Consider the following 25,724-nt stretch of genomic DNA (forward strand, 5'->3'; position numbering starts at 1 on the left):
GTCAAGTGTCACATGTGGGCCAGTCGAGGGCAGTGTTTTAGATCTCTTCACTCCTCTGGTTTTGCTTGCTTTGTTAATTGATTAAACACACATAAGCCAGAGCACACCTGTTTTCATTACTAGAAAGATGAAAAGTCCACCATCATTCTTATGCAGGCACAAGCCCTCTATTTTATTATGTTTATCTTATTTTCTTGAGACCACGCCTCACTATGTAGCCCAGGATGGCCTTCAGCTTGTGATCTCCTGTCTCAGTCTCCTAAATGCTGGGGTTACAGGCTTGCGCCATCAGGGCCTAGCTTACTTTGGTATTTTAATCAATAGTGTTTATCACTATGTTTCTTGTTACTATAATGAAATACTTGGGGCCAGGTTAACTTTACAAAAAAAATTAAGAAGAAGCTTATTAAGTTAGAAATTCTAAAGATTCAAAGGCATGGTGCGGGCATCAGCTCAGCTCTGGTGTGGCCCCCAGGCAGATGGTGTTACATTATACAGGCAAGATCATGTCCTAAGGCAGGAAGTCAGACCATGAGTCAGGAGTCAGGTGCAAGTTGAATTTCTTTTTTAAATTTTATTTATTTATATTTTATGTATGAGGGCTCTACAATATCTACTTGCATGCCAGAGGAGGGCATCAGATCTCATTACAGATGGTTGTGAACCACCATGTGGTTGCTGGGAATAAAACTCAGGATCTCTGGAAGAGCAGCCAATGCTCTTAACCACTGAGCCTTGTCTCCAGCCCCAAAGATTCACTTATTTACTTTATGTATATAGTGCTCTATCTGCATGTAATCCTGCATAACAGAAGAGGGCACCAGATCTCATTACAGATGGTTGTGAGCCATTATGTGGGTGCTGGGAATTGAATTTAGGTCCTCTGGAAGAGCAGCCAGTGCTCTTAACCTCTGAGCCAGCTCTCCAGCTTAATTTCTTTCTTCTTTTTTTTTTAAATAGTTCTGGGGACCCAGCCCAGAGCCTTGTGCAGAATGCACTCTGTCCCTGAGCCCCACTGGTCCTGGAGAGAAGCTTTTACAACTCATCCTTGTGAGAAATAACTTATGGGTTCCCATGAGAGTTACTTTCTGGAGGCAATGCTCCCCAGATTTTGTTAAACAGTTCTACCGCTTTTTAACGAAAGTAGAGACTGGGCATGTAACGCAGGAACCCTCAGGAGGGCAAGACACATCCAAATCATAGCTCGTGTCTGAAGGTCTGTTCCCAGGGATGCAGGGCACAGCAGCCATAGGTTCCTGCATTTGGCGAATTCACAGGCTTCTAGGAGCAGGGTGGGGTGTTTTTCTTCCCTCGTATGGGAACAAGAGAAAGAGAGTTGGGATAAATAGGTTCACCTGACTGACCACATCCTCACGTGTGGAGGGAGTTTGAAGCCGACTTTCTGCATTTTCTCCACTGTTGGCATGTAATCGGGTTTGTTTCCCATCGCTGTGCTGAAACACCCTGACAGAAGCCACTTGAGCGAGGACAGTTCCAGGTCACAGCTTGTCCTTTCGGGGAAGTCAAGGTAGCAGGGACTTGAAGCAATTAGTCATATTTCATCCACAGTCAAGAGCAGAAAGCAGTGGATTAATGCTGCATGCTAATGCTCAGCTTGCTTTATCCACTCTTGTACAGTTCAGGATCCCCTGCCCCGGGAATGGTGCCACCCAAAGTAGGCACGTCTCCCCACCCCCCACCCCCATTAATCAACGTAGCCAAGATAATCTCCTTCAGACATGCTCATGGGCAAACCTGATCTAGACAGTCCCTCCTTGGGATTGCCTTCCCCTGGTGAATCTAGAATTATGCCAAACTGACAATTAAAACTGGCCATCGCACGGTATCAATGGAGTGCTGGTGAGAAACAACAGGACTTCACGTGGCCGGCGCCTCTGTGGGGTCAGTGAGTGCGGAAGATTCAGGTCACACCTGTGTGTGCAGCTCCTAAACCTGCGGGTCGGTGAGAAGGTCGGTGTCCGAGCTTTGTGGGGGCCCACGTTCATCAAGAGGGCTCTTATGGGGATCACACCATCAAGGAAGGCAGAAAGTGGCGCTTTGTGTTACATCTAGTACCCCACGGGAGCCGTGTCATAGATGATGACAGCTACATATTTTACTGAGCAGGGTCAGCTCAGCCAGAGTCCCTGTGTGCAAACCCCTGTGCAGTCCACTCCGAGAAACAACAGCCAGATCGAGTCTAGGCATCCTTCATACGGGGGGGGGGGGGGGGGCGGGGGGCGGGTTTGCAATCTACCATGCAAAGGGGCATTTGGGAGAAAGAGAAGGAATTCCCACCAGGGGGTTCAGGAAGAGTGTGTTTTGTGAGCAGGGACTTGAAGGCTAGAAGAATCTCCAGAGAAGTCAATGTGGAGGACCCGGAAGGAGGAGAGGACTATGTGAGCGAGGCTGGGGGCGGAGATGAGTAGAGAGTGTCCAGAAGTGGTGACTAGCTAGACGCAGGGCTGCATGGTAGAGTGAGGAGGTCGAGAACAGTGCCCAAGGATCCGTTGTGACTGTGCCTGCCTGTGGAGACTTCGGGGATTTGATCCACAGGCAGGAATGTAAGGGTGAATGGCAGCCGCCGAAGTCTTCAGTCCAGGTGAGTAGCTAAGGAGGCTATTCTAGTGGTCCAGGGATGAGTGGCTGTGACCCAAATGAAAGAATGGCCAGGGCAACAGTGGGGGCAATCATGGGGCAGCAGTCCATAGGCCTGGTTTAATTTTATCTACCTGTCTATGTATGTACGTATGTTCGTATGTATGTATGTATGTATGTATGTATGTATGTATGTATGTATACATCCATCTATCTATCTATCTATCTATCTATCTATCTATCCATCTATCTATCTATCCATCCATCTATCTATCTATCTATGCATCTATCTATCCTATATTTATTCATCTACCCACCTATCTCTCTATATCTATCTATCTATCTATCTATCTATCTATCTATCTATCTATCTATCTATCTATCTATCTATTCATCTATCTATTTATCTATCTATCCTCTATCTATTCGTCTACCTACCTATATCTATCTATCTATCTATCTATCTATCTATCTATCTATCTATCTATCTATCTATCTACCTGTCTATTATCTATTCATCTATCATCTATATCTATCTATCATCTATCAATTATCTATCTATTATCTATCTATCTATCTATCTATCTATCTATCTATCTATCTATCTATTTGTCTGAGGTAGGGTCTCTCTACATAGCTGTAGAGAACTCACTCTGTAGACCAAGCTGGCCTTGAATTCACAGAGATTTTCCTGTCTCTACCTCCCAAGTGCTGGAATTAAAGGCATAAATCACCACACTCAGCTTAAAATGCCAGTTGTTTTTTTTTTTTTTAACTTCTTTATTATATTGTAGTTTTGCTGGCATATATATATATCTGTGCATCACATGCATGAGTTACAGGCAGTTGTGAGCTGCCATGTGGGTGCTGGGAATCAAACCTGGGTCCTCTGGAAGAGCAGTCAGTGCTCTTAACCACTGAACCACCTCTCCAGGCCCCCGTGGCCTGGTTTTAAAGGACGATGCTGAGGTCTTGTTTCTGTGGAGAATAATAAAGGCAGAGGCTGGGAGAGGAAACACAAAAGGATGACACGTGGCTCAGGCAAGCATGTGAGGTGAGCGGCCAGCTGTGGAAACAACTGCATTAAATCCTGGGAGACTGGTCGGAGCAGAGGATTTAGACTTGACAGATGGGTGCTGGGAGACTGAAGTTGAAGTGACAGGAACAGATGGGTCACCTAAGGGGACAGGATCAGCAAAGGCCCAGGGAGGCCTCACTAAGAGAGGTCAAGGAAGGGGTCTTCTAGGCTGTGAGGTCACACAAGTCCGTGACGGCATGGCTGGAGGATGTCCACCTTCGCCATCTGTGCCTTTCTTGGGGAGGGATTTCTAGGGTAAGCAGAGGCTCAAGGTGTGGAGACAGAACAGAGCTTACTTTCCAAGGGATGCGTAGGAGGCAGGGAGTAAGACATTAGAGGGACCTGGAGGGAGAGCTGGATGGGGGGGAGGGGCGCGGCTTGAGGAGCTGTGTGGTTTGTTTTACAGAAACCCCCACACACTTGGACCTGGTTGGAGTTTAAAGGGGAAGGTGTGGGTGGGTGTAGAGAGAGGAGAACGTTAGAAGAGAGGAGGAGGGTCAGAACAGCAAGTCTTCGAGGGAAATGGGAGGGAGGGAGGGAGGGATGGAGGGAGGGAGGGAGGGAGGAAGGGAGGGAGGGAACTAAAACAGACAGAGTGAACTCTGCGTGGGAGAGATGGAGCTCATCCTGGGGAAAGATGGGAAGAATGGTGGAAAGAGGGGTCCTGGGCTGGAGGCAGGATTCCTCACCCAGGAAGGAAAACCTTGTTAGCCCTGCCCAGTCCAGCTCTCCACTCTTTCTGTCTGTCTGTCTGGAGGATCTCTGGAGATGTCCCCTCCATCTCAGTATACATATTTCAGACAAGCTCTTCTTTCACAGGGTCAGATCCCATAGACACTTTCCCACCAATTCTCAAAGACCCCATTCTTGGGACTTAATTCTCAAGGCTAGGCCAAGGACATGCTGTAACTACTCACAGGCGGAAAATCGGGAGCTTCAAATAAGTCTCTAAATTGAGTTATTATTAAAAACCTCCAAGATGTACTTTTTGCCATAATGTTTGAAAAGTCTGAATCCTGCCCTAGATATTGGAAGCTGAATGTAACCAATGAGCCTACCTAGAAGGGTAGGTGTAGAAAACCATGAATGAGGAGACCACGTGGTCGTGAGCGTGTATGCATGTGTTCACGCCCACATCTACCACACACGTGTGTGTCTTGTGATCTCTTTTACTATGGGTTTTATTTTTATTTATTTATTTTTGGTTTTTCGAGACAGGGTTTCTCTGTGTAGCTTTGGAGCCTTTCCTGGAACTTGCTTTGGAGACCAGGCTGGCCTCGAACTCACAGAGATCTGCCTGCCTCTGCCTCCCGAGTGCTGGGATTAAAGGTGTGCACCACCACTGCCTGGCTATTATGGGTTTTATATCCTGAAACCCTTACCTGCTCTGAAGGCCCCACTTCTAAAATATTATCAAGTCTCCACCCTCTTCATACCTCATGGTGGGCACCAATCTCCATAACGGCTTTTGGGGGGGACAAATCATCTTCAAACCTTCACCGTCTGCCGGGCGGTGGTGGCGCACGCCTTTAATCCCAGCACTCGGGAGGCAGAGGCAGGCGGAATCTCTGTGAGTTCGAGGCCAGCCTGGGCTACCAAGTGAGTTCCAGGAAAGGCGCAAAGCTACACAGAGAAACCCTGTCTCGAAAAACAAAACAAAACAGCAACAACAACAACAACAACAAAAAAAAAAAAAAAAAAAAAAAAAAAAAAAACAAAAACCTTCACCGTCACTAAGAAAAACCTGCACAAGGAGCAAAAGGAAATTACTCAAAGTGCTTTATTAAACATCAGAGCACCAGCCATTCTCATAGAGGACCCAGGTTCAGTTCCCAGCACCCACATCAAACTCTAGTCTTAGGGGATCCAACACTCTCTGGCCTCCAAAGACACCTGCACACACATCATATGTGTAAACTCATGTAGGCATGCACACACACATAAATAAAAATAAGTAAATCTTTAAAAATCATCTTCGGTTTGATGAGATCATAGAATTGTTTCCCTTTTTATTTTCCAACTTTTCTACAAGGATGTGTCCTTTTTTCCTTATGCTTTTAAAAGAATATTCATTTTTATGTGGTGCTTTGCCTCCATGTATATTTGTGTGAGGGCGCCAGATGCCCTAGAACTGGAGTTACAGACAGTTGTGAGCTGCCATGTGGGTGCTGGGAATTGAACCCTGGGTCCTCTGGAAGATCAGCCAGTGCTCTTAACCCCTAAGACATCTCTCTAGCTCTCAATACTTATTTTTGAAACAGAGCCTAGGCTGGCCTCTAACTCACTATGTAGCTGAGGATAACCTTGAACCCCTAATCCTCCTGCCTCTACCTAACTACTGAGATGACAAGAAAACACCTCTCCCTATGGCAGACTTCAATGGGCATTGGCATCATATCCAGACAGGCAGGGTAGTTATAAATCATGCACCTATAGATTCTTACCCATATCTCTTGATAAGTGTGTCATATCCTGTTGGATATCACTGAGGAGTGGAATTGCTAGGTCATAGAGTGTACATGCATTCATTTTCAGTAGCTAAGGCCAGCTGTTCTCCAGTGTGTCTGGCCAGCACATATACTCAGTTTCTGTGGAGGAAAGCTCCCAGCACCCTTACCCTCATCTACACTTGGCCGTTCCATACTCTCCCGCTTTGACCAGTGTGGAGTATTGCCTTTGAGTTGAAGGAACTGAAAAATAAAGAGCTTTCTCGAAGGGACCCCTCTGAGTTATCAGTAGTGATTTGTCCATTGCCACCAGCACAAGCCCAGAACGTTTGCCAAAGGGCTAAAAGGCTGGCTGACAAGTTCGCAGGGCTCTGGGTACCCTTGCATGCCTAAAGCATAGCCTCTCTGATGCACCTGTGTCCACTGACATGCTCTCCAGGCACACTCGAGGCATTGAGGAGAAGGGCAATATTTTCCCCCAGATTAAAACTTGGGAATAAGGTGATCCTCTTCCTACTGTTTCCTCTGCCTACCCCCACACCAGCCGCGGTCGCCCTGGTACCCGAGGAATGCTCTTGTTTATGTCTCTTGCAGGGACCGGGACCTGATCAGCAAGTGCGGGGATGATGCACGCATCTACATCATGTTCCAGTATCACCTCATCATTTATGTGCTCATCCTCTGCATCCCCTCCCTGGGCATCATTTTGCCTGTTAACTACATTGGAACTGTTCTGGGTAGGCAGTGCTCAGCGGGCTGTTGGTCCTGAGCCATTGGCAGCTTAATAGGTTGGATAAACCTTGGGCCTTGGGGGTCTAGAAATCTGGCTTTCAGTCCTTTCTCTGGAAGGCAGCTGTCATGTGTCCCTAGGCACACCATACTGCAGTTCCTTTGTGTGCAGACTGGAGACTCTAACAGCCTTGATTGATCCAGGGCCTGGAACAGGACAAGCTCATAGTTCAGCCCAGAACTGTCTATCAATGTCCCTGTGCTGTTGGAGGATGGGTGACTTACTGGAGAGGCTTCTGACCCCTACTTCTCCTGACATGTGCCCTGATGGACACAGCTCTGTTCATGCAGAATCTTTCCCGTAGGACTTCTGCCCACACTCATTGTAACAGGGCAGCGCTGTGAGTGAGAGCTTGGCTCCTAAGACAGAACGATCCTGGCTCCACAGCCTTTGTCCACATCGACTCAAATGCCTTCTCCCAAGCTAACCAAGTATTTGACGATCTGAATCTGTCCCCTCTACTATTTAGACACAGGGAGAGACATAGGTCAAGTGCCTGATTCTCTGTAGGGACTCAGGGAACAGCAACTGTGTCTTCCTTGGGACCGTGGAAGGGACGGAGCTGTGGGAAGGCTGGTGTCCAGTGGTTCCTTTGATGTCCAGTTAGCAGCCAGTTTTACCTCATTCCTTGGGCTTTCCCTGTTTCTTTCAGCCAGATGTAGACCTGAACGAATCCCCAGTAGCATACTGAGTATGCACCAGATTTCAGCACCAGAGGGAGTGTGCCTGACATTCCAGATTTCCATCCCGAGCGCTAGCATGTGGCAATAATAATGCAGGGGTTTTTAGAGGTTCTATGAAGCCCGGAGCTGCCTGAACAGACAGATTAATTCACATGGCCAGAAGGATCTACTTCGTTCCAATAAGACAGTGTCTCATTTTCTGGAGTTTAGGTTTTTTTTTTGTTTTTTTTTTTTTAGGATTGTGGCCAGCATTGCAAATGTCATCGGTCTGATGAGGGCTAGACAGCCATCTGCTTCCCTGAAAGCTAGTTTGCTGGGCGTCTGTTTCATGCCAGTCATGCTCTGGGAATTAATTCCCCAGAGACACTCGGTCTCACAGATTAGAGCCCAGGTCAGCACCAACCAGAAGTTGGGGACAGATCTAGGGATCAGAAGGAAAAGCAGATGTAGGCGAGGATCTCTAGATCCTTGGCATTTGTCCGGGAACCTTGAATTCTGTCCCCCGCCATTGCCCCCAGCAGCGTGGAGGCCAGGATCGAGGTTGGCCTTTTCTTCTCTCTTTCAGAATGGAACAGCCACTTTGGCCGGACCACCATCGTCAATGTCTCCACAGAGTAGGTACCTCATCTTCACCCCCGTTCTACTGACTGCCGGTGGGGAAAGACAGGCTAGTGCGGTGGTACCCAGCATGGGCAGTTCTGCGCTGACGAGGCAGGCCTGGTTTCTTTGGTTTGGAATCTAGGTCCCCGAGTGGGGTGCCAGATGTTGCATCCTCCTGGTGGGGCAGAACTCTTAATGCCTTAGTTTCCCCGTCTTTCATGAGTAGAACTACCCACACTGAGGAATGGTCCTATTGTGGAGTCTGTTCGTTTAGGGTAACTATTGCTGTGAGGAAACACCATGACCGGAAAAAGCACATGGGGGGGGGGGTTAATTGGCTTACACTTCATCATTGTAGTCTTATCGCTGAAGGAAGTCAGGACAGGAACTCAAGCAGGGCAGGAACCTGGATGGAGGAGCTGAGGCAGAGGCCATGGAGGGGTACTGCCTACTGGCTTGCTCACCATGGCCTGCCCAGCCTGCTTTCTTATAGAACCCAGGACCACCAGCCCAGGGATGGCCACCACCCACAGTGAGATAGGCCCTCCCCCATTAATCATTAATTAAGAAAATGCCCTACTGGATCTGATGGAGCCGTTTTCTCAATGGAGGCCCCCTCCTCTCTGAAGGCTCTAACTTGTGCCAAGCTGACATAACATTAGCCAGCACACTTAGTGTATCTGCCCCTGGGAAGACCCTGTAGCGGGGCGGGGGCAGGGTATATTCAAGATGCAGTATCCTTGACAACCCCAGGTTCAAGTCAGCCCTCAGATAACTGAGTGACTCACTGGCCCCCCAGCCTGCCCTTCTGATGTCCACAGCAGGAGAATCAGATGACAGGTTCAGGCATCGCTGCTGCCACCTACTGGCTCTGCGTCTGGGAAACTCTTGCTCCAGATTCAGTCCTTAAGCATGGGAAGAAGTATCCTCTGAGTTCCTTCCTATTCTTAGGCCAGGAACCAGCCAACCTGCTCGGTAGCCACATCAAACCTGAACTGAGCGGGATGCGGCCCTGCTTGCCTATGCTAAGGCTCACTAGAAGGCTTGGCCAGCTTCCTGACGAAACTGCAGACGCAGTTCCCACCCCATCCCTACCTGCTTTACACCTCTACCCCGCTGCCATGGGCCTCAGAGCAGACGAGCATCCCTGGAGCTCTCTGGTCTGCAGAATCCAGCTGCGGCATCCTCTCCTCTCCTCCACCAGCCAGCTCTGCCCACCCCAGGGTGGCCTGCTGGGGGCAGAGCCACCAGCACTTCCCCAGCCAGTCATTCTGAGGTGCCTCAGGTCCCTTCCCAAGAAGTGGAATCCCACAGAGCAGCAGGGGCGCCTTCGGTGTGTAAGACTCCACACCGCACAGTGCTGAAATATTCTTTAAAGAAGCCGCCCTTGCCCCAGTGTAGAATCTGAGTGACTAGGCATCTGTTTAGGTCAGCGGAGGCCTGTGGCGCTGAGCCAGGATGAGGAGACCCGGCTTGCTCTCCTCGAGCTGTTCCACTCAGGCTTCCGAACAGTAACTGATCAGATGCCTTGAGACAGCATCCTGTGAGCTGCGAGCAGGGGCAGGGGGAAGCCCAGCTCCAGGGAAATGAGATCGCTTAGCCTTCCTCTCCCTGCATATGACCCAGTACCTCCTCCCTCAGCCTACTGGGCATTGGTGAGGTGAGGGTTGGGTATCCACATACATGGGCTGCTAGGGCTCCTCTCCCAGTGACCTCAGGCAGGTTAGCCACCTCTCAAGCCCTCCTTTCCCTAGGGGTGAAATGGGAGGGGTGGTCAGGGAGCCACCCTGAGGGTCTGGTGAGAAGATGCAAATAAAGGGCTTAGTCCCGCCCTGGATCTGGTCCATTGGAAGTCCTGTTGTGGTGGGAGTGAGTCTGGGGACAGTGATGGTGTGATGGAGTATAGCAGCTCTGTGGGGCTCCAGAGGCCTGCAGCACACCTGAGTCTCCTGCTCCTCTCCTCCCCCCACCCCACCCCTGCCCCGGCAGGAGTAAGCTGCTGTGGCTTCATGGTCTCTTCGCTCTCATGTACTTCCTCATCAACTTCGCCCTCATGGGCCATCACTGTTTGGGATTTGTGCCCAAGAAGAACCTCAAGGTGAGTGTGTGAAGGAGCCTCTCCCCAGCTTCACAAAAGTGCCGTCTTGGCTCTCCCTGAGGGGCAAGGGGGGGGTAGGGGTGTTCTCCCTCCAGCAGGAGCAAGCCCTTGTTTGCCCTACCCCTGCATGCCCTTCCCTCCACATCCCCTGCCCTAGTTCATCCCACTTGCTAAGCCATGAAAGCCCCTCACACGGGATGGCAAGTAACTGCTCAAGGTTGCCTCCCTTTGTCTTCTGCCCCTGCTGCCCTAGGAACTCTGGGAGCTGGGTTAGAATGCATGTTCTAGAATTTTCCCAGCCTGGGGTGTGAGCAGTTGGGGATAATTTCCACCCTTGTCCAACTCCCTGGCTGAGGGCTGCCCTTCTGGACTTCATCTCTCTTTTTTTAATTTTAGTATTCTTTAAGTGTGTGTGTGTGTGTGTGTGTGTGTGTGTGTGTGTGTGTGTGTGTGTGTGCTTCTTCAGCCAGGACCCCGGAAAAGGGTCTGGCCTTTGGATTATCTGTGCTCTGTGGGGAAAGGCATCACGGGAATGAACATCCATGGCTTCATCATTAGCCTGTCATCATTCAGTAGAGCAGGATCTATTCCTTTGAGCCGACCTGTTCTAGGACAGATTCACCTTAGCCTACCCCAGAGTGTAGATCCACACACCCAAAGCCACCCCAAGCACCTCAGCCAGCCAGGAACAGAGGCTGGGACACCCAGCTGCTTCAGCTTTGCTCCTTGTTAGCAGATTCTGAGGCTGAGGTACTCACCCCTTGTGGCAGTCACCGTCAGACTGCCATGTGGAAAGGGATGGATGAGGAAGACGTTATCCACCGGTGGAGTAAAATAGGAAGTTTGGGCAGGACACCCCAGTTCCTCCTTGATCTTGCTGTGTTAGCCAACGTTCCGTGACTGTAACAATGTTCCTGAGGGAATCAACCTACAAAGAGGCAAGGTTGGCTTTGCCTCACAGTTCTGGTTTTATTCCATACTCAGTAGGCTCCGTTGCTTTGGGGTCTGTGGTGAGACAGTGTGTCAAGGTAGGGGCAGGGACTCACTGGTGTCAGGGGAGTGAGAGTGAGAGTGAGAGAGAGAGAGAGAGAGAGAGAGAGAGAGAGAGAGAGAGAGAGAGAGAGAGAGAAGAGGTTGACACACCACAGCACCCTGTGAGGACACACCACCCGCTGTCTAAGGCCACTCACTAACCCTTGTCTTGGTCTTCATCGTTTTTCCATGGCTTTAGGTGTTTAACACTTGGCCCTTTAGGAAACATCCCAGACTGAGACCATCGCACTTGCTCCCAGCTCCAGGCCCCTAGAGTACTAGGGATTTCTCCAGCAACGAGAGGTTTTACACTAGAAATATAGGCAATTCAGTGAGACCGAAAGTCACCGTGGGGTTTTACCAGCTGTAAGCGGGCACAAATGACCTTTTCTAGTTGGGGAGATGTGGTCCTTCACCTTGGCTCTGGTTCTCCTTTCTCGACCTCGGCTGTCTGGCGGGGGTGTGGGGGGTTTCCCAGCTGGAACACAGAGCCTAACCAAGGCCTGGTGTGCTGATTTTGGGACTAGGGGATGCTGGCCAGCAGCTCGCTTAGCGGGGAGGCTCTAAGAAGCAGGCAGCCTGGTGGGAGCAGAAGGCTGGCTCTCCTGGGGCTCTTGGCCACCCATATATCTAGCATTTCTGCAGAAACACAGCCTTCTCTCCCCCAACCCCAGATCACGAGGTCACTGATGATCACCTACGTCCCCACTGATATCCAGGATCCAGAGATCATCAGCAGGCACTTCCAGTAAGTGGGAAGGCGGGCTGTGTCGAACGGACATCGTCTCTTCCTAGTATCTCCTTCTGGGTTCCCATATGAATGTGAGTTGGCGCAAAATGCTAGGGCTAGAGACATTCCTGGTGGCGGTCCTCTCTGGACTCAGCTCAGGATCGACTCTCCAGAGTGGAGAGGACCACCAAGGCTGCAGCAGAGTTCCGGAGGCTCTTGTATGGCTCAGGCGAGAAGCGAAAGGGCCACTTGACTGGTTCTTGTGGCTTCAGCTCCTCACTCCAGGGAGACCCTGCTTCCCAACCACCTTAGGCACAGTGTCTCCAGACCTCTTTGGTGTCCCCAGGGCCCTGGACCCAGAGATGCTGCTCCTTATCTCTTAAAAGTAGCTCCTTCCTAGCTCCCCACCCCGCCTGGTGTTTGGAGCATGCCCATATACCCTGTTCTGAATCATCTATAAGAGATGCTACGAGTCTCAGATGACTAGGGTCTAAACCCCAAAGATAGTACAGCCTTAGGGGCAAGGTTGGATGTCCTTCCGAGAGGCAGGAACCCCAGGCAGGAGAGCCTCCCACCCTCTGTGGACGGCGACACTAAATAGGGAGTGAGGTTCCTCAACCCAGCCCCCCAGGCTGATTCAGCATCCATGTTTGTGACTGCAGTGAGGCCTATCCTGGCTGTATGGTGACCAGAGTCCATTTCTGCTATGATGTCAGGAACTTGATTGACTTGGATGATCAAAGGTAAGATCACAAGCCCCCAGAGGGGCCTGCTGACACCTGGGGTGGGCTGTGAGGAAAGGATGGAGCTTCCTCTGTCGGTCACTGACCAGAGAACTTGACCTCCATTGGCCCACCACTGCCAGACGCCACGCCATGCGGGGTAGGCTGTACTACACGGCCAAGGCTAAGAAGACCGGGAAGGTGATGATCAAGATCCATCCCTGCTCCCGTCTGTGTTTCTGCAAGTGCTGGACCTGCTTCAAGGAGGTAACTGACCGGGGTGTTGGGAACATCACGGGCAGGGTGGGGAGCTGGGCTCCAGGCTGGTCTCTTGCCTAAGTCCTCCTCTCCAGAGCCCATTCAGGTCTAGCCTAGTTAGTGGTCCAGAACCTGGCTCCCCACTCCCTGTCCCCTAAACTCTTTATCCTTGCAGATGTAAAGAGGAGCTAAAGCCTTTCTTGAGTTCCCTTCCAGGACAACCATGGAGGCATACTCTTGCCTGCCTTCTGGTCCTAGACAGATAGACCAGCGGGAACTTGGCAGCCTGTAATAGGTGACCAGGCCTTAGGCTTCCAAAGCCAGCAGGGCAGAAACAGGTGAAGAAACAGAATCCATTTGTCCCCTGACTACTATGGCTAGAGGGGTCTCGGGCACTTGGATTCCTGTTTCAGTCAGGCCAAAAGGAGAAAGTCCAACCCCTGATACAACCGTGTGTTCGTCTTTCTGAAGTTCATCCGGGTCTGAAGCACCCACTAACACACTGTGCCCCAGTGTCCCCGGATCTAAGGGCAAGGGGGCAATTGAAGAGTCACGTTTAGCTGTTCCGGGGGTGAAGGGCTGCTGCCTGGGAGAGCCCTGGGGCTGAACCGGGCCTCCTCGGTCCTGGCTTCTCCAGCTCTGAGGGCCTCCTCTTGCCCCAGGTAGATGCGGAGCAGTATTACAGTGAGCTGGAGGAGCAGCTGACCGACGAGTTCAATGCGGAGCTCAATCGTGTCCGGCTGAAGCGGCTCGACCTGATCTTCGTCACCTTCCAGGATGCCAGGACAGTAAGACGGTGGGTGCTGGATGTCATGAGTCTCAGATGAACAGAGTTCAAACTCGGATGGTGTGGCTGGCACAAGAGGCAGGGACCCCAGGCAGCTTGGAGCCTCCCAACCCTGTGGGCTCTGCTTCTCAGACCCCAATCTTTTATCCCCACCCAGCTGAACAGACAAGGGATCAAGCCTTGCCTCGGCTGCTGTATCCGCCCCTGGCTGCTCTCTCTGCTCCTTGCTGGGAGCTGCTATGTTACATGTTACATGGCCTTACCATTTCTCTGATGAGCCTCAATTGCTCTCCAGGGATGCTCCCCACCATCAGCATAGACTGCGATCTCTTGCCAAGAGTGACAGTCATTTCCCCCCATCCCGTACGCATCACCATCTCCTACTATAACAAGTAAGAAAGTCAAGAGAGAGAGAAGACCGTTTTGACCTTTCTCCCCTTCCCCTGTAGGCTTACCCAGAGGCCCCCCTCTTTCTCCTGTCCCAGGCTTTAATAATCTCAACAAGGAACTAATCCCTGTCAATTTAGAATGTTCTAGAAGGATTTTTGGTACCAAACCAAATGTATGGGAACTCTAGAACTGGTCTCAAAAGCATCGTGGGGCCCTCCTCTCTCCCATGGGAACCTTATAATGCATGGGTGTTATGTAGAGTGAATTCTTCCACTCAACCCTACAAATGAGTAGACAGCCTAGATTTTAGTCACAAACAATGGTGCATGATTTTCTAAGTCACTTAAACTCTCAAACTTCTTTTTTAAAAGACTTTATTTTATATTGTGTGGATATGGTTGTTTTGCCTACATGCATGTCTGTGCGCCAGTTGCATGCCTGGTGCTCAAGGAGACCAGCAGAGGGCATCGGATCTCCTGAGACGGGAGTTGCTGAAGGTTGTGAGCAGCCAGCCATGTGCTGGGAATTGAACCTGAGTCTTCTGGAAGAGCAGCCAGTGCTCTTAATCATTGGGCCATCTCTCCATTCCCTCAAACAACAACAGTTTCTCCTTCTCCTTCTCCTTCTCCTTCTCCTTCTCCTTCTCCTTCTCCTTCTCCTTCTCCTTCTCCTTCTCCTTCTCCTTCTCCTTCTCCTTCTCCTTCTCCTCCTCCTCCTCCTCCTCCTTCTCCTCCTCCTCCCTCCTCCTCCTCCTTCCTCTTCTTCCTCCTCCTCCTTCTCCTCCTCCCCCTCCTCATCCTCCCTCTTTCTTCCTGCCTGCCTTTCTTTCTTTTTCTTTTTTGTTGTTTTGGTTCTTTGAGACAAAGTTTCTCTGTGTAGCCCGAAACTCCCTCTGTAGATGAGGCTGGCCTCAAACTCAGGGAATTTCCTTGTCTCTGCCTCCTGAGTGCTAGGATTAAAAGTACCACCACGCCCAGCCCCTCCAACTTCTTCTATGTCCAGTTTGGTTACTGATTTCTGCTCTGTTCACTCCTCAATGAGTTGGCAAGAGACATATAGATTCCATATTATTATTATTATTATTATGTATCTGTGTTTGTGTTTTGTATAAAGCAATACCCCTAGACAAGACAAGATGTTCATTTCTTAAAACATCCCCCACTGGCAGAGATCTGAGCCTTCATTACAGCAGGATGTGTCAGAAGTTCAGAGACTGGGCTCTAGCACCAGCATCTACCCTCTCCAGTTACATCTCAATTTAGGAATCTGTGCAGCTAAGATTCTGTTCCTCACTGGCAAGCACAGATCCCCGGGGCCACAGGAAGAACTCTGTAACCTGGGGTTATTGATGCTGACTTGAGCTGAAGCTCATCTGTATACGGTTACTGTGCTAATGGAGGGCAGCAGCTGAGGACCCTGAAGCCTGCTCCTTGTCCTGGCCAGTCTAGACACCTCCAATACCCTTCTCCCCCCAGCTTCTGTGCTTTAGGAACTGTCCATTTCTAAGGTCCTGGGAGACTCAATGAAGGCTTTGAGAATCCCCAAGCGGTGGGGTAACCCCACTGGTGGGACTGTCAGGGCGACTCTAGGACCCTGGTATACGATTCTCTGAAGCATTCCTCCCCTTAGCCCAGACCTGTGTCTCCTCTTTGTTCCATCTCTGCAGCATCTGTGAGGATTACAAGTACATCCAGTGTGGCATGAACCCCAAGCAGTCCTCAGTAACGACCATCGTCAAAAACTACCACTGGAGGGTCGCTCATGCCCCTCACCCCAAAGACATCATCTGGTAAGCCTTCTCTGCGTCTCTTTCTCTGTCTCTGAGATTGAAGAAGGCTATAGGACAGGGCCTGTTCGCTCCCCTTTATTGCCCAATGGAGAGTCCATGGGGACTAGACTCAGAACTACCCAAACCCAGCTCCCGCTGGACTCCGCCATGTGCTTTCTTGAGTATCACAGCCCCTGCCTAGCACATGCTCACCTTTACCATATGCATGGAAGGGGCCAGCTTTGGGGAAAGTTTTCGCCGTAGCCTCTCATTAAGCCTTTGAGACATAGTCTGGCCCTTTCCAAATGGTGTCCCTAAGGAGAAATCCCAGTGACCACTGCTCATGGGACCAGGCCCACAGCTGGTATACAGAAAAAAGTATTGCTCTCTCTCTCTCTCTCTCTCTCTCTCTCTCTCTCTCTCTCTCTCTCTCTCTCTCTCTCTCTCTCTCACTGTGGACTGAGACCTTGGCCTAACTGTGTTCTTCTCACCCCCTTCCCAGGAAACACCTGTCCATCCGCCGGTTCAGCTGGTGGGCTCGCTTTATCTCAATCAACACCTTCCTGTTCTTCCTCTTCTTCTTCCTCACCACGCCCGCCATCATCATCAACACCATCGACATGTACAACGTCACCCGCCCCATCGAGAATTTGCAGGTGCCTTCTCTGCTCAGGCCAGGCCCGGGGGCTCCCAGGCACGGGGTTCCCGAACTTTTCCAGCAATGGCATGGTGGAGGTCGAGTGGTGGTATAGGCCCTGAGTTCTAAATAGGACGGATGTGGGCCATTGTCCTTCTCGGGAGGTTAGAGGGGCTGTAGGTAGGTAGGTCCTGGGGTGAGTCAGAGGATGGGTGATCCAGTGAATGTGGGTATAGAGGGTACTGATAGATCAGGCCACTCCAAGCCCCTTGGGGGTCTGGAGGGTACCGCAGGCATTAGCCTCTCTGTTCTCACTGGGCTTCCTTGGCTCCTGGTAAGAGTAGAGGGTAAGAAAGCATCCCGTCTGCTTCCTTCCCTCCCGGTGCCTGTAGCCTTGGCCCTGTCAAAGCACTTCCTTAGGCTAGAGGATGCCTTCCACTTACAACAGTGGCCTAGTTCTTCCAATCCTGTGCCCTTCATGCTGTTCTAAGGAGCCAGAAAACTTCTGTACCCATAGCATCCTTTCTCTATACCCAGTGAAACAACCCCCCACTCACCCCCTGACACGTACACACACACACACACACACACACAGGCAGACATATACAGAGACACACATATGCATACAAACACACAGACATATACAGAAACATGATAGACACACTTACACACACTCATATACGCACACATGTATGGCCATACCACTTTTGCGTCTGTCTCAAAATCTGTAAGAGGCCCAGGCCACATGCATGCTGGATACCTCTCTTCTCTCCTAGGCATTCCTCCTTCCTGACCCTTCCCATGCTGTCCCCACACTGACACGTCATAGTTCATGCAGTGTTATCCCCGAGGTACGTGAGTCACAGCAGCTGGCCCTGGCTGTAGGGTAAAGTCCCTAAAGAAACCTCAGGCTGCCTTTCCCATGACCCGAGCACAGAAGCCCCTTGTGGACCCACTTGGCCTTGAGGTGTGAGCCTCTGCCTCCTCCAGCTAGGTGAACTTTGACCAGGAAGACACTTAAGGAAGGTCGGACTTATTCTGTAGCCGCAGGTAAAATGAGCTTGTTCTTGATGGGGCTGAAGGTGCAGAGGCATGGCTAGGGGAGCACCAAGGTGGCGGCGGGGGGGGGGGGGGGGGGGTTCTTGTACTGATGCCTCTCCCATCCTCCCCTACTTCCCCTCCAGAGCCCCGTCGTGACCCAGTTCTTCCCTTCTGTACTGCTCTGGGCCTTCACGGTGATACTGCCCCTGGTGGTCTACTTCTCTGCCTTCCTAGAGGCCCACTGGACCAGGTGAGCTGGGGGCTTCTCCCCTTCCCTACGTGGCTCTTCCTCTTTCCTGTGTGCCTGGCACTGGGGCCTTCCATCTAGCCTAAAGGATGAAAACTGATGAGTGATGGTGTTGATGGTTAAAACCATCTCGAATGACCAGAGGTCCTGGCTGTCTCTTGGCCTCTGGCCTTAGATGTATTGATTAAGGGTTACTATCTAAGGGGAGGGAGGCCTAAACCAAGCCCGGCTGAGGCGGCCCTCTCTGCCCCCAGCCTACCCCCGGAGGGGATAGAGCTGTTAGGCCCGAATGCTGTTGATTCAGAAGGTTCATATGCAGGCAAGCAGCCAAGGCCACAGCAGGAGTCCAGGCACTCAATGACATCGGGCACAGTTAGCTCAGACAGAACCAATGTTTCCAAATTCAAGAGATTTTCTATTTATTAATGCTGATACTTCCATGGTGGTAGGAAACTGGGTAGATTATATTAGCCGAATGCTGAGTGAAGAGCCTGCCTTTGGCCTAATGTCTGCAATGGATCTCAAAAGTGATTTTCTGCATCCAAAATTCCTGCCACTCTACCAGGTGGTAAAACATGGGGTTACCTAATAGAAATCCTTACTAGTCTGTCCTATAGTCGAGGACAAGGCTCACATAAATTGTTAAAATTCTCCAAAGATTTGAGTATCACTGGTAATGTGTCTTTGATACAGAGATGTCAAATATATGGCATGCCCTTTGTCTCCTTCCTGTGCCCAGGACAGACATGACTAGTTGATCATACTGTCCGTTCTTGCTGTTTCCAGATACAGTACAGCTCACAGTGCTCTGTGAAAAACGCATTGGGCTGTCCAGTCAGCTCTTTTCCTCTCCCTCTCTGGCTCCCTGTCTTATGTAGTTAGATCTTGGATTCTTATGTTTGTCTGCTTTGTGTGGTTTTGTTGAGAGAGGGTCTGTCTACATAGATAGCCCAGGCAGTCCTGGAACTTGCTCTGTAGACCAGGCTGGCCTTGAACGCTGAGAGATCCACCTGCCTCTGCTTCCTAGTGCTAGGATTAAAGATGTGTGCCACCATGCCTGGCTCAGATCTTTGGTTGTTATTCTGATTACACTGATAAATGTTTCTCTTTATTTCCTTGTAGGTCAAGTCAGAATATCATCATAGTGCACAAATGCTACATCTTTCTGGTGTTTATGGTGGTCATTCTGCCCTCCATGGGGCTGACCAGGTACCTCGCTCTCAGTGATCCTCCCTGTCTCAGCCAGGCTCAGCCTAGAGTTGAAACGTCCTTACGGACACTGTAGGCCTCCCCTGGTTGCTGCAAGTCTCCTCCAATGACAGTCCCACGCCCGTCACAGGCATAGATAGCTTGAGGCAGGTATCATGCAAACTGTGAAGTGTCGGCCCTGAACTCTGCCTCAGTTCAGAAGACCAGGCGTCCCTGCCTGGGGACTGACAGCCAGAGGGGGGGAGAATGCAGCCAACAAAAATGGGAAGTTGAAGAGAGAGAGAGAGAGAGAGAGAGAGAGAGAGAGAGAGAGAGAGAGAGAGAGAGAGAGAGAGAGAGAACTTGGAGAGTTGGCAAAGGTCTATTGCAGAAGGTGGCCTTGAGCTGGAAGGCCCACAGCAAGCGACACAGATGACCGGGTGTTGAAAAGGAAGAACGCAGGACGGTTGGCCAGCGAGCACCAAGCCAGGGACTCAGGGCATTGGCGCGGGAGAATGGAAAGCAGAAAGTCAGGCAGAGGGATCGAGCCCTAGACTGTAGCACATGAACACTGTCACTGAAGATCCGGTTTTGTTTTTTGTTCTAGTTTGAATGTGTTTTTGCGCTGGCTCTTTGACATCTACTATCTTGAACATGCGACCATCAGGTTCCAGTGAGTATTCTTGGGTGTACACGGCATTTTCTGTGTGTCTGCACTGAGGTGGATATGTGTGCCCTTCCCTCGTCCATCCCTGCATCACTGGTTGGTACCCAGGAGTAGATAGATGCAGGTGGAAGCATCTCCAGAAGCCTGGCCTGTGCTGTGGTCCCCTCTGGCAATCTGGTAAAGCCCAGGGACCTCTCCTTGAAATCATTGGAGTTTCATAAGAAGCTAACACAAAGTGTGCAGGGTGGGGATCCCACAGGTCTCCATATAGTTTTCCTCACTGATAACATTTTGCATGAATATAGTGTACTATAAGACCCAGGAACCTCCTGTCGGTACAGTCCACAAAGCTGATCAAGTTGTCTCCAGTTTTCACCCACTTTGGGCGGTGTATGTAAGTGTGTAAAATACATGGATTGCACTGTGACCAGAAGCAAGGGAGGTTGCTCATGGTTAAGAGTGTATACTGTTTTGGCAGAGACAGGGGTTCGATTCCCAGAACCCTCGAGGTGACTCAAAATTGCCTGTAATCCCAACTCCAGGGAGTCCAGTGGCCCTTTCTGATCTCCTTGAGCACTGTCCTGTCCTGCACAAACCCACACGCAGGCACATGCATATACCCACCATTTCAATATAAGATAAAATAAATACAGTTATCAAAATGTTTTTTACAGTTTTGTGGCTGTCTTCATTAACCCATCAATAAGATACTACATTTTAAATAGAAGCCATGTAAAGTTACATATTTTTTGTATTTGTTTATTTACAGACATCAGTATGAGGGCTGATTAATTCCTGGAATAAGAAAATTAGCCGGGCGGTGGTGGCACACGCCTTTAATCCCAGCACTTGGGAGGCAGAGGCAGGTGGATCTTTATGAGTTCAAGGCCAGCCTGGTCTATAGAGCGAGATCCAGGAAAGGCGCAAAGCTACACAGAGAAACCCTGTCTCGAAAAACCAAAAAAAAAAAAAAAAAAAAAAAGAAAAAGAAAAAGAAAAAAAAGAAAAAGAAAAAGAAAAGAAAATTAAAACTGGGGAGGCAGGATCTATGATAACATGTGCATTATGTTGAAAATCTGGCCTATTGTGGATTTTTTTTCTTCATGGTTACAGTATTTGAAAACCCCAGCTTTCAAAGACACAATGCAAATGACCTTCGCCTTCCACAGCTTGCTCTTTGAGGCAAGGACCAGAATCCTCTAAGTTTTCTGCAGTTGAACTGACATTGCTCATCATAGAAAGTCATCTTTTTTAAGGTGAATGGGTTAATCTTTGGCTAGGACTATATCTTCAATACACTTCACTTACGATAAAGCAAAGCTCCATGAGTCAACTACAAGGTTGTGAAGCGTGGATATGATTAGTGTTTTCGACTCACTCAACAGTGTTGGATTCTACTCAGCTCAAGATTCTCCCGCCTCAGCTTCCTATGGGAATCACATCAAGGGTCTTGAGCTTGCTAGGCAAATGTTCTACCACTAAGCTAGCTTTAGCCCTTAAGAAAGCTTTTGAAGGAGTTCTGAGATGTGGCCAGAGGTTCATCGTTCTCTGTTCAAGAACATTAACATTAACATGTGTGGATGGGGACACTGAGAAATGTCAGACATGCTTAGGTCTCCCTTTTAAAAAAGTGTGTGTGTGTGTGTGTGTGTGTGTGTGTGTGTGTGTGTGTGTGTGTGTGGAGGGGTGGGGGAGGGTGCATGTGCACACGTGCACGTGTGTAAAGGCCAGAGTCAACCTTGGATGTCATTCCCCTGGAGCTGTCAACTTTTTTTTTTTTCCATGTCAGGATCTCTCCCTGGGACCTGGATGTCACTGATTAGGTCGACTGGCTAGGGAGCTGGGATTGCAAGGCATGTCCCACACCTGCCCATTTGTGTTGTCGGTGCTAGGTATCAAATCGGATGGCTGTGTTTGCTCAGAGAACACTCTATTGATTGGCCGTCTTCCCATCCTTTACAATATCTTGATTCTCTATTTCCATATAACTGTGTTCTGTGCAATGCTCGTGCTTTGTGCACTAAAGACATCCAGGGGAGCAGCAGCTGGATGACTCCCAAGGGAAGCTGGCTAGCCATGTCATCCCCTTCAGGCTTTCAGGGTTTTTTGTTTGTTTTTGTTTTGTTTTTCGAGACAGGATTTCTCTGTGTAGCCCCCTCACTGTCCTGGATCTCACTCTGTGGACCAGGCCGGCCTCGATCTCAGAGATCTGCTTGCCTCTGCCTCCCGAGTGCTGGGACTAGAGGTGTGCGCCACCGCCACCTGGCTCAAGTCCACGTAAATGGACAACTGGATTTTACTCAGTGTACCTTGCAGCTTATCTAGCACCTACTATCATTTTGCATAAGTGATATAAAACGGTGTAGGCAACGCTGGCAATGGGATTTCAGTTGGTTTCAATGTCACAGCCACTGTCGTCCCTGTGGTGAGTTGCGAATGTTCTTCACAGAAAGAAATGGTTCATTTCAATTAGAGATCAGTGAAGCTAAAGATGTCGTCTTGGGAACTAAAGAGATGGCCCAGCTGTTAAGATCATGGACTGCTCTTGCAGAGGACCTGAGTTTGGTTCTTAGCGTCCATTCCAGGTGACTCACAAGCTCCTGTAACTCCAGCTCCAGGGGATCCAATGCCTCTGGCCTCTGTGGGCACCTGCGCTCATGTGCACATATCCATACACAGACACAGATGTGTAATTAAAAATAATAAAAACAAATCTTTAAAAAGAATTTTAAGCCAGGCATGGTGGTGCATGCCTTGAATCCTATAACTTGGGAGGCAGAGGCAGGTGGATTTCCGTGAGTTCCAGCAGGGCTGTTAACACAGAGAAAACCTGTCTCGAAAAAGAAAAAATTCAAAAGATGTCATATTTTCTCCTCCAAGGCTGTATATCTTCAGAATTCAGAGTCTGTTAAAAGGTCCGACACCTAACAGGTCCATTCTAAATCATACTTTATGTAGTCCATCCATATGTCTGCTCAGAAGGGTTCCTGGTCTCTATGTGTTTACATTCATGTGTGTGCAGGAGAGCTGCACCTTCCCAGAAGAAAATGCCTACCACCTCACTGGGGCATGCAGCCTTGCAGGCTGCCATCCATATGTGGCCAATCACTGAGAAAAATGCCATTATTCAGAGTGGCTGTTTACGGGTCCTTATTCTTCTCCACTCTCCACTCTCTCCACCGCTTCTCTCCTCCTCCCCCAACTTCCCAGGTGCGTATTCCTTCCCGACAACGGGGCATTCTTTGTCAACTACGTGATCACAGCTGCTCTGCTTGGCACCGGCATGGAGCTAATGCGCCTGGGCTCACTCTGCACGTACTGTACCCGCCTCTTCTTTTCCAGATCGGAGCCAGAGAGAGTCCACATCCGAAAGGTGAGGGCCGGCCCTTCTCTGAGCCCAACCCTCGGCTTCTGGTGGGAGGGGAAAGGAGGAGTCTGTCTGCCAGGAGCACTGGGACCCACGATGAGAGGCTTGTGGCCATGGGTAGCTGTTTCTTGGCCTCCAACAAGGGAGGAAACATTGCCTCTAGGCCTGAGCTGCCAGCCAGCTCCCTAGAGCTCCCAGAAGCATCCAGTACAAGGGAGCTGGGTAACTTCAGGGTGACCCCCTGCCTTCTGCCTTAGAACCAGGCCATGGACTTCCAGTTTGGGCGAGAATATGCGTGGATGCTGAACGTCTTCAGCGTGGTGATGGCATATAGCATCACGTGCCCTATAATTGTCCCTTTTGGTGAGTTATCTGCGAGGTACCCTCAGGGCTACACTTTCTGAAATGGGAGGAGGAACCCAGCTCCACAGCATCAGGCCACCTCCTGGAGCATGAGGAGATCTGGGACGGCCTGTGGCAGGGAGGTGGCAGGAACAGGGCTAGGCAGGCCATGGAACTGATTGGATGGCAGCTAACAAGGGGTGTTGGTTGACTGCATGCGTGAATGAATGACATCACCAAGCTGGCAGAATCGGTTCTAGAAGGCCACAGAAGTCATGGCTGCAGGTCTCCCACAGCCCAACCCCGGACGCCTGCCGCCCTGACAGCCCTGAGTCTGGCCGTTCAGATCCAGGGGTGTCTGAGGGCAACACAGATCTACCCTGTTGGTTAGAGCGGCCAGGGACTGTGTCTCTGTTTTCTGGTCCCCCAGGGCTGCTCTATTTGTGCATGAAGCACCTCACAGACCGCTACAACATGTACTACTCCTACGCGCCCACCAAACTGAATGAGCAGATCCACATGGCCGCCGTCTACCAGGCCATTTTCGCACCGCTCTTGGGGCTCTTCTGGATGCTCTTCTTCTCCATCCTGCGAGTAGGTGGGTGAGCAGCTTGCTCCGTGGTCCCATCTCTGCCTGACCTGTGCCCCGTGAGTCCCCTTGAGACCATCTCTGGTAGAAGAAGAGAGGTCAGGGTGAGCAGAACATTGCTCCTCCTCGTAGGACTTGGCCAAGTCGGGCGAGTGCTCTGAGCCACAGTGCACGCATTCTCTCGGCAGAACTTTGAGACAAAAGGCAAAAACCCAAACGATTGCAGATTTGGCTTTGAGTCAGAAATGTCACACTCCTTCATTTTTTTTTTTTTAAGATTTATTTATTATGTATACAGTGTTCTGCCTGCATGTGTCCCTGCAGGCCAGAAGAGGGCACCAGATCTCATTGTAGATGGTTGTGAGCCACCTCGTGGTTGCCGGGAATTGAACTCAAGGCCTTTGGAAGAGCAGCCAGTGCTCTTAACCACTGAGCCATCTCTCCGGCCCCACGTTCCTTCATTTTAAATGTAGATGGACAGAAAATAGAATAGCAGCTGTCGGGACTCCATTCCCATGGTATTTCCTCTGGGAGCCTAGAAGATACTTGCTTTCATGGGCTTGCCAGAACCTGGAAGGGTATCAGATTCTACAATGGTGGCTAGCCTTTTCTCGCCCTTTGGCTACACAAAGATGCTACTCCTACCTTGGGGAGCCCAGAGGCACCTTCACAGAAATTCCCAGGGGCCCCAGACGGGGAGCTCCTCGGCTTTCCTCCCAGCTGGGTCACGCATGTCACTAGGCTATCCCCAATTCCACTGACTTTCCCTCCCATGACAACTTACTATGGTGTATTTTTCTCACGCTCCTCCGTCAGGATGGCACCCTGGATTACACTCACGGCATGTTTATTTGGTAACATCCATTTCCTGACCCGTGTGGTTTGCCCTGCCACCAGAAAGGCATCCCCCCCCCCCATTAATGCCTTTTTCTAAGTATCAAAACAGAAAAAAAAAATACAAGGACCAAAGTCTGTTCCCCATAATCCCTTCCAGAGCATGGTCTTATCCCCAGACTCTGGCTAGGCATTTGCTCAGGGGAGAGAGAGCAAATGTGTGTGTTAGTTTACTGTTATTTATAAAATCGTGACCAACCACATTGTAACTTGTAAGCTTAAGTTTTCATCCGCATATTACATTCCATGTGGCTTCATGTGTTAAGAGTCTGAGCGCAGCCTTCAGCCACCAGTGGCCTTCGAGGCTGCAGCTTTTGCCAGCCCTCTGTGGCTGGATGGTGAGGTTGTTTACCAGTTCCTGCTTTTGCATAGCCACGCGCTGGTGAGCTTCATGTGGCAGTCCCCCGAGACCGGAGAGTTGACTTTCTGTAGTGACCTTGTTAAAAATCTGCTGCCGTTGAGGAGATCAAATATTCACACATGAAAGCTTTTGAACTCTGCTTAGCACCGGGCCTGTGGGGACAAGGGAGGCTCAGAGACTGGGGGGCAGTAGCAGAACTGGTAACTCAGATTCTTTTGAGGAACCATGGGCACAAGTAGCTGGCAGATCAAGATGGACTTGTTTAATGGACATTGGTGTGGGTAATTTAAGTCCATCCAAATTCTATTTTCCATAGACTCCACAATAAGCCACATTCTAAACTGGCCAAGTAGAACAGAAAGATGCCCTTACCATGTCGTGCTCACTGATGCCCATTCCTGGAGGGAGCA

The 25,724-nt window shown here is 50.1% G+C and overlaps 1 protein-coding gene across 12 annotated transcripts in view; it reads left to right on the forward strand.

Moving 5' to 3' along the window:
• Tmem63c (transmembrane protein 63C) overlaps positions 1-25,724 on the forward strand; it is an 82,065-nt gene that overhangs the window by 48,133 nt on the left and 8,208 nt on the right. For all 12 annotated transcript variants that reach the window (XR_013044428.1, XR_013044429.1, XR_013044427.1 and 9 more), the window contains exons 7-21: positions 6,718-6,860; positions 8,162-8,210; positions 10,186-10,294; positions 12,001-12,074; positions 12,719-12,799; positions 12,922-13,045; positions 13,699-13,832; positions 15,880-16,002; positions 16,484-16,637; positions 17,803-17,909; positions 19,029-19,115; positions 19,702-19,767; positions 22,972-23,134; positions 23,386-23,491; positions 23,901-24,068. Coding sequence is in view for 9 of the 12 variants with exons in the window: in XM_076551142.1 (XP_076407257.1) it covers positions 6,718-6,860; positions 8,162-8,210; positions 10,186-10,294; positions 12,001-12,074; positions 12,719-12,799; positions 12,922-13,045; positions 13,699-13,832; positions 15,880-16,002; positions 16,484-16,637; positions 17,803-17,909; positions 19,029-19,115; positions 19,702-19,767; positions 22,972-23,134; positions 23,386-23,491; positions 23,901-24,068 (1,688 nt within the window). In the remaining 3 variants the exon portion in view is untranslated. The remainder of the gene's footprint in view (positions 1-6,717; positions 6,861-8,161; positions 8,211-10,185; positions 10,295-12,000; positions 12,075-12,718; positions 12,800-12,921; positions 13,046-13,698; positions 13,833-15,879; positions 16,003-16,483; positions 16,638-17,802; positions 17,910-19,028; positions 19,116-19,701; positions 19,768-22,971; positions 23,135-23,385; positions 23,492-23,900; positions 24,069-25,724) is intronic.

This window comes from Peromyscus maniculatus, chromosome 14 (assembly GCF_049852395.1).
Source record: "Peromyscus maniculatus bairdii isolate BWxNUB_F1_BW_parent chromosome 14, HU_Pman_BW_mat_3.1, whole genome shotgun sequence".
Taxonomy (NCBI): Eukaryota; Metazoa; Chordata; class Mammalia; order Rodentia; family Cricetidae; genus Peromyscus; species Peromyscus maniculatus.